Here is a 19,503-nt window from a genome sequence, read left to right as displayed (position 1 = left end):
GCCTTTGCCCATTTTCAGATAAAGTTACTGTTCCTCCACAAAAATATAAAGGGAAGTTGGTTAAAATATTTTACTACATATTCCTCCTTTAGTTAACCAGAACTGCAGTTCCACAGGTACCTCTAAGTTTTTCTATATTCCCAAAGCTATCAGGAAAGTAATGTTTCTGTTACATTCCTGGTCCAGTCGGAAAACACATGAAAACATGCTCATGTTTATCCATGGAGTCTCAACATGATACAGGTCCCCAGAGGTAAATCTGTAACACATTAAAACTCACAGTTTTGCATTCAAAGCTAAGTGACTCAGATCCTCAGTTTCTCAGACCAAAATCATTCAGATTACAGTGTTTGAATTAGGCAACAAGTCTTCCAACATGAAGACATACTTGCACCAAGAACTTGGATTTACATCATTTACCTCACAATAGGAAAAAATATATGGAACCTCTCATTTGTCATACTTTCAGTTGTGAAAATTTCCCCATAGTATTTGGGAGTAGATCTCTTAAGAGCTTCAGATTGGATTCTTGACAATTGCTGAACATGTAAAATCCTGTAAAATTTGGCAGGGGTTGATTACGCTTGGTACCTCTGCAAAATAAAGCTAAAGCAGAAAAACATCTTAATAACCTAGTGGACTACTGAAAACCATAGTTTCAGCAATCAGAATGACAGTAAGCTGGCTCTTTTCCCCTTACAATACAGAAATAATTGACATTTGAAAACTATAAAATGCCATGCAATGAAGAGGAATAGATTTGTATTTTAACTCCATTTGAGTGAATTAGACATAAAGGCTTTGCTTGGAAGGGCAAAGCAGAAAAGTACCTCTCTCAAAATAAGGAAGAAATATTTCCTTATGATGCACCTCTTACTTTTCTATTACCCATAGTGAGGGAGTGGCTGGCACTCATTCAGAGTAACATTTCCTCACACTCCACCTCCCACATTCACACTTTGCAATTTGATAGGAAACATTCTCCAGCCCTCTGGCTCCCTAAACAAATTTCAGAGCTCAAGTTCTTCGTCCTGTTTTTCAATAGCTTCCTCGCCAAACTCACTCTTTGTGCAATGGTGAAACACACATTCCTCCAGTTTATCAAAATGTATCAAACTGAATTTATTGTAAAGAAAAGCACAAGATCCTATAGAAATTTGAAGTCAGGGGGTTTTGTTATCAAATGAACATCAGATGCAGTTCCAATATTAGGTTAAAATGGACTTCATATGTATTTGTTCAATTACTCCTACTCAGAATTCTCAGAGAGGTTCCAGCTGCTTCAGCTGAGGATTTGGCTTTAAAACATCATCTTACCTTCCATGTGCTGCCCTGAGTTTCTACAGTTTAATCAAGGAAACTTCTGAATTCATGCCTAGTTAGCAATGACTGAATATCAGCTATGACAATATAACTGGGTTTATTTTCTATACCTTGTTAGCCTAGCTTCCTCACATCCACTCGTGGCTATTCTTATTATGAAGGATTATCCACCTTTCTGTGTAAGTTATTTTATAATAATTTAGTTCCATAAGTATTCTATGAAATTTCCAATCTCAGGAGGTGTTCAACATTTCTATAGGTATTTCAACTGGTACATTTTATTAAGCATGTTCTGTACATACTTATACATGCATACTTTTCTTATTACATCAGGCCTGATCTTAGTTATCACTAGCTTTCCTGAGCCCTACTTTTGGAATCAGATGCAGACAGCAGAACCAAATGTTTTAAAAGCAGTACAATGTCCACAGTATGTGGATGTAAGCTCTAGAAAAGAATACTGAAGTTAGGATAACCTGATTTGGTGCAGCTGTCAGAGACACAGAACAGTAGTTTCTGCTCTGGCCTGGCAGTCCCTTTGGTCTCCATTTTTGTGTTTATAGCATTTAAGGCACATCAGCTGGTTTTGTCTGAGGCAAAAAGGAGTAACTCTAAGGAAGCAGAGCACATATTTGTTTGCTGATCAGTGCTGGCCTATGTCACAGTCCACTCTGCCAGGGTTACCTGCTTCCTATAGAGCATAAAAGATGTAGTAGCTCCATGCTACTATCAAGCACCTGTTTACATTCAAGTCTCACACAGCTCTGCCACTGAATTGAATCTTCATCTTTGCTGCTTTCTACAAAGCACTCTGAACATACCTTTAACCTTTCACAGGTAGGAAACAATAACATAGCAAATGTAAAATGATCATATCACTTTGGAGATGTATTTAAGCTGCTCAGTACATCAAGGAAGAGGAGACTACAAAATCTCCAGCTGCACCACGAGATGGTGCTCAGCCCCCTCTCTAAGACATATGGAGTACAGCAGCGTCAGGAAAGTTTGCTTGAACTGGGTACTAGCATTCCCAGCATAAGCACACACGGAGAGTTGGGCTTACAAACAATTCTTTCTATGCAGCCCTGTGGATACAGCATTCCCTGAAAAATACCATTGTGCTGCAGAGAGGAAAAGGAAAGGGAAAGGGAAAGGGAAAGGGAAAGGGAAAGGGAAAGGGAAAGGGAAAGGGAAAGGGAAAGGGAAAGGGAAAGGGAAAGGGAAAGGAAAAAAAAGGAAAAGGAAAAGGAAAAGGAAAAGGAAAAGGAAAAGGAAAAGGAAAAGGAAAAGGAAAAGGAAAAGGAAAAGGAAAAGGGAAAGGAAAAAGAGGGAAAAAAACGTTCTGCATTTTTAAACGTTTTTATGCTGCTCCACCTTGTTGGTTGCATATTACGCCTGAAATAAATCCAAGTGTGATTAGTGAGTGAAATATTTTAAACCTTTATTACAAAAAGAAGTGGTCAATTTTATTGGTGCTTCTTTCAGTAGCAATGATAATGTAGGAAGCAAGTTTCCTTTAATCTAAATTTATCCTAAGTAGAAAAATATCATAATATAATAAATTGGTTTCTTCTGCCATTAAAGCTTCCCACATATTATACCTCATTTGCACAAAAGAAGCAAGAAGGCAACAACTCTCTTCTTGGCCCTAAAATCTCAAGAATCACCTTTTTTTAAAAGGAGCAGAAGGTAAGGCATTAGAAAAAAAACATTACTACTGAGAGATTTGCTAAGGGCACATTTCCAGAGATGAAGCAGCAATTCAAGTTTGCCATGTGCATCATACACCAGCTTGACCAAGCAAGACCCTCTCTGGGAGAAAAAGGTTTCTTGTTCTCCATGACTCATTTTGTCCCTGCACTAACAGTAAGCATCTCTAAGCTGCTTCTTCCAGAGGCAAACCACAAATCTGCAGCTCACCTTTCCCCAGCTCACTTCTTAGCAACCAATATTTAAACACAGAAGCATCAATGGATATTTTTTAAGTAAACTTCTTACTCCTGTGCATAGTTGCAGTTCTCTGCTCCCAGAGAGAAATTTTCCTAGCAGTGCCTTCTGCCAGACAAACCAGCCTAGATATGGAAAATACAGGCAATGTGACAGGTCACAGTGGCAGGACAGTAGCAGTCACTGCCAAAAGTGGTGGGGTGTGTGAGGATTGTTAAACCTGGAAAAAACCTCTCAGCTTGGAAAGGCAATTTTTCTCTATTATCAACCCTCTCACCATTCAAGGAAGCAGTAGCCAATACTAAAGTCCTAATTCAGTCACTATTTAAAACAGTCAACAGCCTGACGTCTTAATCCTGGAAACAACATTTCATACTCCTACACAGCTCCCTGGTGCCACCAGGGACCAAGTTTGCTCAAACTTAGTGCCTTGTGTAGAAAATCAGTGAAATGGAAAAAGAAATTACCAAATATTTGATGGCTGGACATCATAAATGACATTGTTTCAGTCCACCTTTAGCAGTCTATTTCACTGTATGGCAGCAAAAACATTGCCTTTTTAAGTTCCATATCAAATTGTTCACAAGTAGGGTAGGCTCAAGGGCAGGCTTTCTTCCTGAGTGAACTGGATCTGGCTGAGAGGATGTTAATTTTTTTCAGAGCAACACACGATGCCATGTTTTGGATTTGAGAGCAAAACAGTGTTGATAACACAGGCAGGCAGAGAGTGAGAGAGCAGCTGTGTGCTTCTTAACCACCTACAGGGGTTAAACCAAAACACTGAGGAAAGTGCAAGTGATGACAGCTGATCTGAAAAGAACACAAATCAATTTATACAAGGAAAGCAGCCAAAATAACAAATTGAGGTGCTTACATGTTTTTCTATCAAAGCATTTTTTCCCCAGGAATCCTGGCTGAGATATTGCAATACAAAAAGAAAAAAGGAAACAAGACTGTTTTCCCCAGACATGGGAAAGGAAGCTGATAATATAACAGCTGGTGGATAAGAGAGAAATGTTGCTGACCACAATTAGTTAATTCAATGTATCATCAAACAAAGCCTAGCATTACAAGACTTCTTCCTAGGTTACTCCAAGTTTCACTGACAGTCTCTTTCTCCTCTAAAAATAAAAATTAAAAAAAAAAAAAAAGGAAAAAAAAAGCAGCAACCTCTACCTCAAACTTTTCCTATTTCATAATCTTTGTTACAGCATCCAGGATCCCAACACTTAATTAGCATTTCTAACATTAAGTAATGGGTATCTATCTTAGTGACTGACAAGATGATTGATATGGTTTGTTTTGACCTTTAAAACAGTTCTCTTTTTAAGTTACAATCCCACAGAAGGAGTGAGAAGCTACAGGAATTGAAAAGTATATATATATATAAATGTACAACAAAAGCAAAGACAATCTTTTCAAAAGTCACAAGGAACCAAGAAAAGCTGCTGCAGTATGAATGATAGCCAGTAAACCAGAAGAGCTGTTTTCCAAAAGTGGGTCATTGATTCCTGACAGATGACTCTGAGTTTCCAAGGTTAGTTTTCTTTCTTGTTAGGTCTCACCACAGCAATTTAGGTAAAAATAAAGCAGAACACATTCTGCCAAGCTCTGCTTTCATCACTGCTATCTCTCCATACTGATGACCTGTCTCTCCCTGAGTACTGAATCTGAAGACTCAGAACTGAGATTTTCAAAGGATGGGACAGCATCAGCTGGAAGACGAATGCTGACTGCTCATAACTAGCAGCTGAGCCTAGTGAATTCTAGCAAACACAGACTTGTGTTTGTAGCCTAGATCTCTGGCCCCTGATGAAATATTCTGGTATTCAGGGACCTTGTTATATAATAAACCTCAGTTTAGGATTGCTCAAACCAATTATGCCACAGCAAAACCTTAATCTTCATGGCACTGTCTGGATGAGGAGGATTGAGGACACTGAAAAGTCTGTGCTCATTAAGCCCAATGTTCTTCCCACAATAATGGCAATCACTAGTACTTTGCCAGTCACTCCTTATCCAATATCTACTGATCCTTAAAGCTCACTGATTTACAGAGCAGGTGGCACCCAACATAGCAAACAGTGCTTGTGCTGATTGATTTTTGTCCTTTTCTTTATAATTATTTAAAGCCTCATTAGAGATGCTCTCTCTGGGTTGTTCACAAACAAAATTAATAACATATCAAATACTTGCTTCCTCCTAGATCCTGAGGCACAAGTTTTCACTTTCGTGCCAATATTCTTTGAATAAAAAAAAAAAATTGAATATTCTGGCAACTAATTACACAATGTAATCTACATAAGACATACTGTCTAGACACCAGTGGAGCAGTTTCTCAAATGTGCATTACATTTTCTCTCTCACCCAGATGGAAGATGTCCATGTGGAACCCAGCCTAAAAAGGGACTTACCCTCTTCATTGAAACTGATAATTGCATAGATTCTGCTGCTATCTTTGTAAAACAAGCTCAGAAGCACCCTTTGTAAGGGTACCAAATAACCTCTCAGTTGAAAATGTGTCCTGGTTTGGGTTAAGGACAGGGTTAATTTTTGTCAATAGCCATGAGGTGGGGGTGCCTGGAGCTTTGTAGGCACGGCCAGGGTCCTAATATTATTCAATACCATTTCATGTCATTGCCAGGGCAGGGAAAGGGACCTTAATCTCCCTTTTGGGAATAAAGAGCACTGCTTTCTGGTCATGGGGAAAGCATGGTGGTGGAGGGTCTGCCAGCCATTGTTTTTCATTGTTCCAGGCTTGGTGTGCATTTTGCATTTAAATCACCCTTTCTTTGTGAAGAAAGTCCTTCATTTTTTGCTGTTGGCATTGTTGCTGTTCATTTTCTTCTCTCATGGATGATTCCAATTAATGGTTGTTAACTTTCTCTGCCTTCTGTCTCCCACTGAACGGGAGGGAGAGGTGTGGCTCATGGTTTTCTTTTCAATGGGAGTACTAAATCAGAGAATACTATTCCTAAACTACAACATTAAGTCATTTTTCACACTGGAGACTTGGAATGGGCTTGAATCAAGAAAGTCTGAGACAGAAGAGGTCACTTTGTAGTTAGCTGCCACAGGGAAGAGGAATTCGTTGGGTTATGAAATGAAGCTCATCTGCACATCCATAAAGGAGTATAGAGAGACAACAATAGGAGGGGGAGCACAAATAATATCTTCCTGGGCTATATCCAAGGCCATTAGCCCACCAGAGACCCATATGCACAAGCCCAGAGAAGCATGAGGCACAGCAGCAGGCAGGAGCACAAATGCACAAATCACGGACTCCTGAGCAATGAAAATCTTGTCCAGGTCTCTCCCAGGGCTGTTGTGGCAGAGCCATTGGTTGCAGTGTCCAAGCATGACATTCATCAGTATATGATATCTGGACCAGCTCTTTATCACCTTTTGGATTCAGGGGATTGCTGCATAGGGTGGGATATATGCAATGCCAGGGAAAAGCAGTTTTGGGTCAGACAGACTTACTATGGATGTTTAGGGGAGAAACCAAAGGCACAGAAAGGGAGAAGTTTAGGTGATTTTGTAAAGAGCAAGAGTGGGAAAATAAATATAGGGGCAAGGGGATAAAAAAGACTGGGCATGTAAATAGTTGCTGATCAGTATGTTCATCTGATCAGTGCAGAATGTCCTGTCTTATTAAATTCCTTTCTATGTCTCTCTTGGGTGAGAGCCCTTTATTGTCTGTGCATGAGGGTTTATGGGGCTATGAGTGCTGTGACTGGAGTCAGACATGGGGTCAACAGGCCCAGATGTTCATGGTGCCAGAGACTGGAAAGAATGTGGATCTATGAGCAATCCTGTGAACTCCAGCAATGGACCTGCCAAGAACACATCTTCAGCTTGCTACAAACAGAACCTGGGAGCAAGCAGTGGCAGTAGCCTCACCTCTCTTGGGCTGCTGGATCTAGCAGGGCAGGTTCTCCCCTAACAGAATTCTTATCTTGCCATCTGACAAATATCTGGGAGGACTGCTTTTGATCCCCTGAAGAAGAAGTCTTCCAAAGACAGGCTTGCTCCCTTCTTTTCTCCTGCACTGTGGTGCAGCAGCAGCACAAGGCCAGACCAGCATCCCAAGTGTGAGACTGCTCAAAGGTGAAATGATTCTCAGCTGGGCTGTGTAGATGCATACCACATCACTTTCAAAAGAATATCTTCTTGTTAGAGTACAATTAAGATTTTATTAAAATGACAGCAAGATCACTAGGAATCTGGTAAGTGCATTTGATTTTACAATATATTGATTAGACTTAGCACAGCTTCCTATTTACTTATGATGATACAGAAAAAAAGAAAACTTTAAACCTCTTCCAGAAAGTTAAACATCATAGATTCATATTTTATGTTGTTATAGTGGCACTTAATAAAATGAAACATTAACACTGCATTGAATAAGGCATTAATAGAGTAAGCACAGCAACTGAAATAAGAGAATCAAACATATTCTAGCTGTCATTATTGTAAAAAAAAATACTGGATTTCAAACATGTTAAATGTGAGATCTCACAGACACACAGAATCAACTGTGTAGTAGTGATTAGACTGATTTTTTATCCTCTCCCATTTATGCTTTTAGCAGCAGGTAAGAGAAGAAGATATGGAAGTTTTGAGTAATCAAAAGTGACATGAAAATAGATGATGGCTTGTCTGACATGCTTTAGTGAGAAGAAAAGGCCTCATTATGAAATAACAAGGAATAAGATAAAAGTGTTCACTATCCCAAGGAGCTACTTTTGGCAGATCTCTCACAGAATTAGTGTCTGTGACTGAATATTAACACACCACATAAAAGGCTTGTGAGGAGAGAGAATTAGACCAAGAGTGGTAGCCTAAAAAGAATACAGAGTGAAAACACCTCCAAAATCTAACAAATCTGTAGCACACACAGCTCTGTCCTCCACGCTTAATACTGAGTAGAATGTTGAAAACTATCCATGTCTAATCTCACATGAAGTGGTGTCACTGGATATGGAGCAATAAAATTAAGGCCTAGATACCTTTGAAAAAATGAAGAAAAATCAGAGCACCAGACATGACACTATAAAATTTGATACTCAAGGCATGACAAACTATAAAACTATCACAACTTCAACTTTTTTCAAAGTGAACAATTCATTTCAATAAAGAGTTGACAGGAGAGGGACCATTCTCTTAGGAAATTCTATCTAAAAAAAATAAAATATAGGTAGGCAAAAATCCAAGAGACTTGTATTTAGACTATATCTATTTAGACAATACCTATCCTCCCCATGAATCCAATCAACAGAAAGTGATATCCATTATGTCCCCGTTATGTTGAGGAATCCTTCAATTCACCTTCACACAGTTTATTTGGAGATCCTGATCCTGCTTTCAGTTGTACTGATTTTACACTCAGAGGAAAAGAAAGTTACTATACAGCTACATATGGGTGAGCAAAAGCATTGCTGGGTCCTTAAAAATGTGCAGAAACAGAAAAGATCAGTTTAGGTATCTTCAAGAGTGAAAGGAAAGGATGAGGTGAATAAAATAAAATAAGTACAGAGACAGTAAAAACCTGTGAAATATAATGGTGGACAGAGAGGGAAAGTAAGATGAAATGATGGAAAACAATATTTTGCATCAGATTTACAACAGCCCAAAGATGTGTAAGAGAAAAGCCTTCAATTTTTTCAATGAAAATTAAGAGCAAGTATAAATGCTTACCTGGGACAATATGAAAGACTCCTTTCAAACAGCATGAGCTTCAGTGCTTGAAGCAGTGGGCTCTGAAGCTACATGTTCCACAAAACCAAAAGTACAGCTCTGTTTACTTTTAAAACCATGCACTGGATCCCTTCTATGCAGTTACCAGTGACGACTGCTCAACCTGAAACTCTTTAACCAATGGAAAACCCATTTGTAAAGTTACTTTAAAACACTTCTGCTCATTTCAACAGACCCTGGCAGACATCTGTATGTGGATAACTCCCTTTGCACAAGTAAATGTCAGCAGGCATGCTTAAAGTGATATTTGATCTTCTTCTGCCTAACCATATTTTATTCATTCAAGGGTACAATTTTCACCAATCCCCAGCAGGTTCTCTTTTAGGAAACAGGACAGCTGACATGAGTTATTGCAACAGGCAGCAAATAAAACAAGGTATTGGAGGTAGAAATGGTCATTCTCAGCAAAGCATCATAAAAAATAAATTAGGAAGATCCAATGTGTTTTAAATAAAGAAATAAATTTAAGCCTTCAGGGGAAGACTGCATTTAAAAATGCAACAGGCTCAACTATTAAAAATGCATGGTAGTAAAATAATTCAAGATGTTTTTATGCTTACGCAGAAACTAACAAAAACATGGAATTCTGTCTTCCCATTGTTTCATTACAGGATTTTCTTTTTCTTCTCTTTTTTTCTTGGTTTTTTTTTTTTAATAGTTCCTCCAATTAGTGCTATCTTCTAGCTTTTTATTTACATAAAAACCAGACACATGCTACCTGCTACTAAAGCTGACTTCCCACCTGAAGATAGTCTTCCATAGCTATGCCTTTAGAAGGCAGCTGTCATCAAAAGCTGAAGATGTTGACAACATCAGATTGTTGTCAGTACCTGAGGAAATGGATCCTCAGATGACAAACATCAAGAACTATGGGGCAAGTGTTCTGATAGAGTTACAGGTGGCTAAGCAGCAAGAGCATATGAACTCTTATGAAGCAAGGTCCTATTTTTATGTAAATGTCCTGACCCTGCTGTGTACAATCTGGCAATCTCAGCTACCACATTCAAGACACATTTTCCTATTGCATATTCTGTCTTGAAATTTAGTGTGAAAACTTCGAAGAGCAAATAGAATTCAGTAAGACTTTTCAAGATTTGAGTCATTCACTGACTAACACCACTTGGAGCAGTTTAATCCCATACAACAACTAAGCACCATGCAGCTGCTTGCTTACATCTCTCCTCCCATCAGTGGGATGAGAAGGAAAATCAGGAAAAGGTAGAACATGTGGGTTGAGATAAAAATGTAATAATTGAAATAAATTATCATGAAAAAGCTTCTATGGCCTATCAGGGCTTCTCCCCAGCTACAGGCTCCCAGGGACCACTTACCAAGTCCAAAAAACTAATTGTTCACTCTTTTGTGCAAAGTAGGGTCTCAAGCAGCTGGCATTTGCCTTTCATAAACACAGAGGACCTGTCAGTTCAGGAATCTGGTAACAAGTTAGGAATAACCTCAAAGCACACTTGAGAGCTGAACCCATCCATTGTTTGGGGAGTGCTTTTTACTTTGAGGTCTACGTCAAGTTTGATCAGCTCTTTGAAGTAAAACAGAAAAGATTTGGCTTGCTTAGTCAATCTAGAAATGGATATGATCTTTCACTATTATTTTTCACAATAATTTTATGATCCTTCTTCCCTACTTCAAAATACTGAAAAGAAATCTTAGGTGGCCCAGAGATTCAGATGGTATTTCTTATAGAAACCTATGAATGGCAAATGCCATATATATATATACATATATACATGAAGTACATATTATATAGTCTGAATGTAAAATCTATTTTTTCTTTATTCTAAACCTAAATAAAAATTACTTTGAATAAATATCATGTTAAGTTGTCATCATTTGGAAATAAAGCAAGAGTTTGAAGATTGTTTCCTCTGTTTTTAAATACACCTGCCTTGTTGTAGTGGAGAAGTGCATACAGTACCTGTTGTTATTCTTATGTGGCTCCTTAAAAGTTTTCATAAAGACAACAGTGAAATATAATCAGCTCATCAGGTTCCACAGGTGCTCTTCTGCAAAGCTATGAAATAACAGTTCATCTCCTCCTTGGAGAAACCTAATATAAAATTTTCCACATACAATCACCTTAAAGTCTTCCCTCTTCCCTCTCCAGCTTCATATCCCACCCAACCCTTCAATTTCAGAAGATTTTTTTTAAAGAAAAGAAAAAAAAAAAGAAATAAAAAAGAAAAGAAAAACAGCTTATAAAACAGCAAAGAAAATAAAGTTATTTTAATATATATAGAAAGAGAACAAAATGAAACTTGAGGGAAAACTTACTGGCGTTACAGTTTATCCTGATACAGTCTAGATGGGGAAAAATAAATGAAAGATGAAATTGCATCCTTCAAGGTAACAGCTGCAGACATCCAAAAACAATCAGTCCACCCTTCCGGGGACAGACACACGCAAAGAGATGTGGCCATTTTATACTTATACACAGTCTGTACAAGTTCAGGAGTGGGTGTATATGTACAGTATATTCTATGTAAATATCTGTTACATAAATATATATATATATATATACACATATATACATATACATATGTATAGAGAAATATACCAATATACATACATAGCCACATGATGATATAGAAAGTTCTTTTCTTTTTATAGAAACCTACAAATCTAGGAGAAACTTCCACTCCAGACCATGAACTGATATGAATTACAATTAAAAATTTTATAATTAAGGTACAAAAATCTCCCTCAAGACACAAGTCATACTCAAGTGTCATTTTGCTTTTTAGAAACCTCCAGCAATTTCTCTCAGAAGCTTGAAGCTCAAAGTGAACCTTTACACTTGGTTTCTTTTAAATTAATTTGCATTGTTATTGCATAAATACACCATCTGTCAACAGAGAATACCTGTAAAATCAGCCTGTGAGATTTGTTGGTGCAATATTTAACCCTTTCCAGCTATCCCAAAGACAGACCCTCTTCTCATTCCCCCAAAGCCAGCCCATAACACTTTTTAATATGTGCACAGACACATGTGACACTGTCCGCTCAGGTGAGGAAAGGGTTAATATACTGCCCAGTTGTGTCCTATCATAAAATGGCCACTTGCAAACAGCTAACCGCACGAACGCCCAGCCCAGATTTCAGCTACTTCTGGAGGTTGGGAATACTTTTCCTGGGGCTTGGCAGGGAGGATGGGGATTTCTTTCAAAGGCTCCCAGCCCTGCCAGTTCCTCAGAGCCCAATCTCATCTTGCTGTCTGAATGCTACAACTGAAAGGGTGCTTGTAACCTTCAGGGAGAAGATGAAATGGGCAGTGAAGTGGCAGATCTGGGAACCTTTGCTGGCCCTGCTTCATTCAGAGGTCACAGGCAAGGGAGGGACAAAGAGAGGTATAAGGAGAGAAAAATAGAATTATGCTTGTGGAATCTAATAAATGGTTACTGAGGAGTCTCCAGAAAGAAAGCAAGTGGAGGTAGAAGAGCCTGAGCTAGAGGGCTTCTGAGCATTGCTTCTCTCTTTCAACACACTAATGCTCAGCATATCTCAGGATATGATCCATAAGAGGCTCTTTCATTTATAAATGCCTGTTTACAGGCTTGTCAACATCCACTGCTGTGGTGTCTAACATGGGTGAGAGCTTTCATATTGGTGCTATTACATATCTTTGGTGCTGCTGACCTTCTCTCAGCAAATCAAGGCCATGAATAATAGCACCATGCTAGTGGACATGTTTTCTGGACAGCTAGAGCTTTGTACACCTGGAATGGTTGTATTTATTACAGAGATATGGCCCAGCAAGGGAGGTTATACAGAATGGCAGAGAAATATAATGCAGTTTGCTTCTTAACTGGACCAATTTTATGTTTACTTAGACAGATGTAGGAAAATTATTTCAGCAGCTAAATGCAGTTCTTATAAAATGAAGGAGGGGAAAGAAGAAGAATCTATAAATAATAAAGAGCTGTAATGAGCAGGGACATACCAATAACAAGTAACATAGCCAGAGAGAGTCTGTTTTCAAGCAGAACTTCTCCTGAGAAAATCTGGGTTTGGTTTTGTGCGATTAGGTTTGTCATGTGTCGTCAACCGCAACAGAAAAGTGGGAGCAAACAGCCCTGGAGCAACTGCTACGATCACCATACAGTGGTGGCTATATCCCTTACAGGAGTTGGGTGGGGTAAAGGGAGCTCTGAAGTACATGCAGGGGAACTTCCCTCTCTGCCCTGAAGGAGAGTGACAGCAAGAGAGTCTCACCACAGGCATGTGAGGTCAAGAGAGTTGGAACATGGGAATTTCTTATGGACTGAAGAGCAAATATGCTGGAAAGGGAAACATACATGGCTGGTCCTCAGCAACATTCATCAAAGAGACTAAAATCACTTTTGTGTTATTGATGTCTGCAGAGTTTTTGGGGTTTTTTTGTTTTTTTCAGTGATACCAAAATAACTTTATGTCCTAGGGCTTACCCTCAGGTTGAAACACTACTCCAGATGAAGGGATAGATGTTTCAAACTGAAAACCAGTGTAGCCCTTATCTTGGCTGCAAGATTCTTATTTCAAAGGATGGGAGTCCAGGCCTGGACTCCTGAGAGGGCTGCCCTGACAAGTACATGGCACTACTACCTCTCCAGACTGTTATCACAAAGTCTGCAATGCCATGCAGTTGGGAGCCAGACAGAAACACCCAGGTGCACTCCAAAGGAAGCAGTTCCCCATCCAGGTTTTATCTAACTGGGTCAGAGAGGATCCTGCAGGGCAGCTAAGAGAGGGCATCTGCTTGAACTGGTGCTGTTGCACCAGCACCACCACACTACCATCAAAGAACCTGTATAGGGGTTTTTTTGTTGCTTTAATTTTGAGCCTTGCCAAAAGCAATCAAAAAAATTTCCAATCATTAATATATGAATTTGTTCTCTTGTTCTCTCCCTCTTTAATCAGTTTTTGAAAAGGAAGAAAATACTTAAATTCTTCTAAACTACTACAACAGTAAAAATCCAAAGCAACGGAGATTTTTTGTGAGGGTGCAGGTGTAGTCTGGTCCTTGTGCCCAAAACAGCAGCATCTGCTTAATTCAGGAATAATTTTAAAAAGTCCTTGGGATTCCTCCTGCACAGGAGCAATTCTGATAATCATCTGGAGCACTCAGCCCTGTTATCAGTATTTAATTCTGAGACAGGTTTTGGAGATGAGTATGCCTGAACAGCTGAAAACCCAGTTACCTGTCAGTTCAGCAACTGGATGAGGAATATGAAGGCGTGGAGGCATGGGGAGCAGGATTAGCTGGGAAGACCTGCAGTTACTTTTTTTTCATTGTTTAATGTAAACCAGAAGTTCCTTCCTTAGTGCTCAGATGAAAGGTTTTCCAGAGCACATCACCTGGAAAATGGGCCAAAGACACTCTCCTTCCAAAAGGTTAAATAGCTTAACTGCAGTTAGCTAACACAAGGGATCCATTGTTTGAATGGAAGTATCTTCAGCAGCAAACAGAGATCTGCAATTTAGGCCTGTGTTTCTTACCATTTTTATCTTTTTGTCTGAAAATAGTAATATTTATTTGAAGCTGCTAAGGCTTCACGCTATTTAATCCTTGAATCAATAAATCACCTTTACTGTGTGAGGACAAAATGGCTTTTCCTCTGGAGGAGCAGCCATATGTGGCTATGGAAGAGTACTTTAGGGCAAAATAGGACAAAAAAGATAATCAGGGCCCAACTGTTTCTAAGCTCACTCTGAGTTATGTCCTATGGGAAAACTAAATAAAGTCCTGTGCACACTTAACCTTTGTTATATTGAGGCTCTTTGCCTCTCTCTACTTGCGTCTTTAAATTAAATATTCAGATGTATTTATCCTAGTCATCAGTGACCTGAAGATATGCCAGGCCAGGAAGAAAAAACCTGAAATATTCTTTAAGGAAAGTCAGTATAACATCATAACCCTGCCACTTATCAATGGGAGGAAAAATGTGAACGTGGATCTCCCTATCAGGCCAGCCATTTCTTTCCCTTTCTGCACATCATTTCAGCATCAAAAATTATTCCCAAGCATGTTCCAAGCTATGATTTGCTTAATTTCTCTCTCTCTCCTTCCACTCCAGACCCATTTCTTCAAAATCCTTTTCAACAGAAGTGAGATATCTATCACATTTGGACTTCTATTCTTCACACTACAAAAACTCAAACTACTAAGAGTCATGCTGTCAACATGAAGATTTGCAGTGCCTCAGGAAAGGTGTGAAGCACCTTCCCTGCTCCCTTCCTTAGAGAATGCTTCACTGCTGCTCTTCCTTGCCCTCCCACCTTGCAGAGCAAGCACCCAGCTGCCTGTGCCCACCCACTCCCACTGCATCTCCGTCCCCTGGCTGCTCTGGACACTGGACGGGGTGAGAGGGATATGCCAGCCCCTGCAGGCTGCTCCGTACGCTCTGTTTCAGGGCTGTTTGCCGTGCGGGCCGCAGGCTTCAGGCCTTTGAAGGGTCGAATACCATCTTTTGATTTACCATGGCTGATGGGGGATGGGAAAGCTTTACAACTGAAACACACAGAAGAGAGTCAAAAAAATAAAATAGCAAAAGAAAGAAAACAAAAGAGAAAAAAAAAAAAAAAAACACATAGGAAAGACCTGAATAAAGACACAAATGATAATTAATCAAATGGAATAGATCAGAGAAGAAAGAGACAGCTCTTAGTAGTAGTATTAAATGACATAAGAAAAGCACAATGGAATAACTCACCCCTCAAAACAGTCCTTTTCATGGATCAGATATTTGGGAGATACTGGTAATCAGCACCAAGCATACTCAGATTTTGGAGGTGGTGCTGGTGACCATTTCACACTGGTCAGGAGATTTTGGCAAGGTCGGATAAAAACTTGGTTCTCATTTGTGACATTTGGGCTATGAGCAGTCTCCATACAGAGTTACTGTGACTTAAACAGCTGGAAATGAATGGCCTTGGTGAGGTGATTCCTCCTCATATTCTGTTCTTCAACAGCAAGGTAACTGCTGTTTTGGTAGAAGGAAAGTCCTGTTTCAAGGACATTTTCTGACAGTTTTACAAATCTGAATAAAGGAGAGGTAAAGCTCAATCTTGGGTTCCAACAGCCTAAACTACCCCTCTGTTGAGTTAGACATATGAGAGTCATGACAGCTTTCCACTGATCCAGCCTATAGTCACTTTGGGGGAGAACCTCACAAAAATTTGCAGCTGAAATGCTGGCAAAATGTGGCATACACATTGCTTCAGTCCCTGCTGCTACACAGACCCAGACTTCAGTTTACAAAGGGGTTTGTTTAAAGATTTTGTCCCTGCATTAAGCTGTCAACAGCATATCTTTTCTGAACATGTGTAGACCATCTGTCAAAACTTTAGCCACATCTTTTAGGTGCCAGACAGTAAGAATTGAACAGTCCACCTCTAGCCTAGTTGATGGCACAACAAATCCCAGTGAGAGCTAATAGTGACCAGTGCCAATCAGGCATACAATGTTGACAGGCCCTGAGGGAAAATATTTTCTGCCAGCATGATATAATGGAAATAGGAAAGGACAGAGTAAGCTTGAAAAAATATTCAGTTATATAAATATAACCTCCGTATATCCACTTAGGGTCTAAATCTAGGAGGCCACAAACACCCAAAATGAGCAATTCCCCTAATTCTCCTTCATTTTTAAAAAGATATAACAGAATCAAACAAATGGTACCTTTCTCAGAAGAAAAAGTGACAATTTTTTATGAAGTCTGGCAATTTTCATGCTGTGGTACTTCTCATGTGGGAATATCTAAGGGGATCAAAGCAGCCCTTATAAAATACTAGCACATTCCTCACAGGGTGCAAAGAATTCTCCTTTCAACAAGTAGAGAAACTGGGGCTTGAAAAATAAAAGAACTGGCTCTGGGCTACAAGAAGATACTGTAGAGTTGGGCAGATATTCAGTTGCCCCATCACTTCTCCAACAGAAGCATGCCACTACCAATCTCTCAGTGATAAATTTTATTTTCTGAGAAAAAAATGGCTATCCATACTTTTCAGTAAATGAAATGGGAAAAATATAATCTCATTTTTCTTGATATTAGCAACAACTAATTAAGTCAGAAGAAAATGTAAACACATTAGATACACTAACACACTGGGGTTTTGTGGAAGATTCTCTTTGCACATGTAAGGAGGTTCAACAGCAGTTCTTTTGAGCTGTTTTTCAGAGAAACCCTGCAAATCTACAAAATTTTCCTTCACTTAGAATTAATATAGGTAGAGATGGCTATCATCAGTACTTTTTCTCTTTATTTGAGGAGTTACTCTCACAGCTGAGGTTCATCTATTCCATCTGTCCTACAGGCCAGTCTGTGTAGCACAGCTGTCTTATGCAGCTAGAGACTCAATAGTCCTTTGTGCTTCTTCAGTCAAGCTAAGCAGAGCAAATATGCAAATATATGGAGTTTTCTGCTTGGTGTTTTGCTTTTATTTACTAAAAGACAAGACTCTCTATAGACTTTTAGATAGACACTTTTCTTTCAAGAGATGCGAACTTGTTTGATGCCTCTTCTGCTCTTCACTTTCTTATTCAAAAAGTAAATAATAGGGTCTGGCTCACAATTTCAAAGCCAAAAAAACCTAAACCACTAGATGCAATCTTAAAAAGCAAGCTAGCTTCAGAGGACAAGATATTCTACAAACAAAGCTGCTATATGGCTTTTTCTCCTGATAGCCAAAGCAGGGTTCTGAAGATGGTGATACTATTAGCTCAAAAATGGGAAACTTGTTCCAGTGGGTCTTAGAACTTTGAGTGCTGACAGAAGCTTTCATGGATCATCCACAAACCTTCATATAAAATAACCTACATTAAATATATTAAGAGGTATAACTTCAATTTATGTATTTACATTCTTTTAAAATTTGTCATTCCATAGAAAACCTAAAGACTGGCATAAAAATTAATTTAGGCTAATCTAGTAGCATATTCACTCCCAATTATTTTTGTACTGTTATCGTTGGACTTGTTTCTAATTGTCTTTTTAAATTATTTTCCAGGAAAGTACAACTCTAAGGAGACAGAACATAGCCCTTTGGGATGGGGGAATGCACTTTTATTATTGCTAATTTATTTTTTGTGAAGACACAACAAAAACACCATGATTTTTAATTAGATATATAAAATATGGCAAGCTGTGTCAAATGCTGCCAAATTATGCAAAGGATGGGGGGTTCACAGGACTTCTGCTTGTCGCCATATCCAGTTTGCTGCCTTTCCATGTTTGCCTTTGACTGTTTTGAGTGATGTTGGATAAATGAGGGATGTAACTGATCAAAAGATGGACCAAGTAGCATGTTTCACACAGAGCTCACCAGTCCCAGACCAAGAAAGGAAACTTAAAAACTTAAAGACTTAAAAACCAACACTGTCCATAACGAAGAACTGACAGCAAATCTTCATGCAGCAATGCAGAAGAGAATTTCTCTCCGCAAGAGAATATAATTATAAAAGTTCCAGCAGTTATTTTAGAAATCAATCCAATCCAATCAAACCAACAGAAAATAAATAAAATAATGAGAAAAAACCAAAACACTAATCACAAGCCCAAACTGATAGTGAAGAGGGCAGTGGAGTGTTTATACGATACCTAGGTTGACCATGAGCTTGACGCGGCCGCCGTCCAGCTCCAGGCGCAGGGTGTCAGCAGAGTCCCGGGAGGTGGTGGCCATCAGCAGCCCGTAGGCACGCTGCGACATGAAACGGAAGGACACATCTTCTGCCTCCGTGTGCATCACCATGGGCATGATGATCTTCATGTACATGCTGCCATCGTAGCTCAGGATAGAGGCCTCTGCAAGGAATCAGCAAACAATTGCAAAATATGAGACCAAGCTACACCTCTGCAGAACCCTCACATCTACCATAGAGCACTGTGTCTACAGAAAGCATAGCAGTTGCCACAGAAAGGTTTGTAACTGGGGAAAAATGCAACAAACATTTAACTGCATCCCTGAAACCCTGCAGGGCAAATATGAGCAGCAAAGATATGGTGTTCACTGCAACTGGTGACAGCAGTGCCCATGGACACATAATTCCCAAGGTCAAGCATATTAGGACAGTGCCCCTTTGTGATTATAAGCTAGCAAAGCCTTAATTTTCACATCTTCCAGAAAATGCAATCTCCTTCAGTGCACTGAAGTCCAGCCTTCCCTAGGACTAGCAGTAATGACTATAGTGAGTAGAGTTCTAATTTCTTCTACTCTTGTTGTTGCCTATTTAGAGAGGAATTTCAGTTCCTTGATATCCCTTTAAAGACAAACAACTTTGTAAAGTAAATTTCCTAATAGGTGTTTTCTAAGTCAGATTTTTTCCATTTTGTGATTTTATATTTTTCCACTACTTACTAACAACCAATGTTAATAGAGCTCTGCTGACACAACCAATCCAAATGAAGAAAGGAACAAATCAAACTCCATTGCAAGTGCCATTCAAATTCAGGAAAAGTTAGAAGATAGAGGCACAATGAAATC

General features: G+C 39.2%; 1 protein-coding gene across 1 annotated transcript in view; it reads right to left on the bottom strand.

The window, feature by feature from the left end:
- NRXN3 (neurexin 3) overlaps positions 1 to 19,503 on the bottom strand; it is an 876,168-nt gene that overhangs the window by 589,104 nt on the left and 267,561 nt on the right. The window contains 2 exon segments of the mRNA XM_056493583.1: positions 11,320 to 11,346; positions 18,621 to 18,824. Of these exon segments, the coding sequence (XP_056349558.1) occupies positions 11,320 to 11,346; positions 18,621 to 18,824 (231 nt within the window).

Source organism: Oenanthe melanoleuca, chromosome 5 (assembly GCF_029582105.1).
Source record: "Oenanthe melanoleuca isolate GR-GAL-2019-014 chromosome 5, OMel1.0, whole genome shotgun sequence".
Lineage (NCBI taxonomy): Eukaryota > Metazoa > Chordata > Aves > Passeriformes > Muscicapidae > Oenanthe > Oenanthe melanoleuca.
This window is presented reverse-complemented; position numbering and strand designations above follow the sequence as displayed.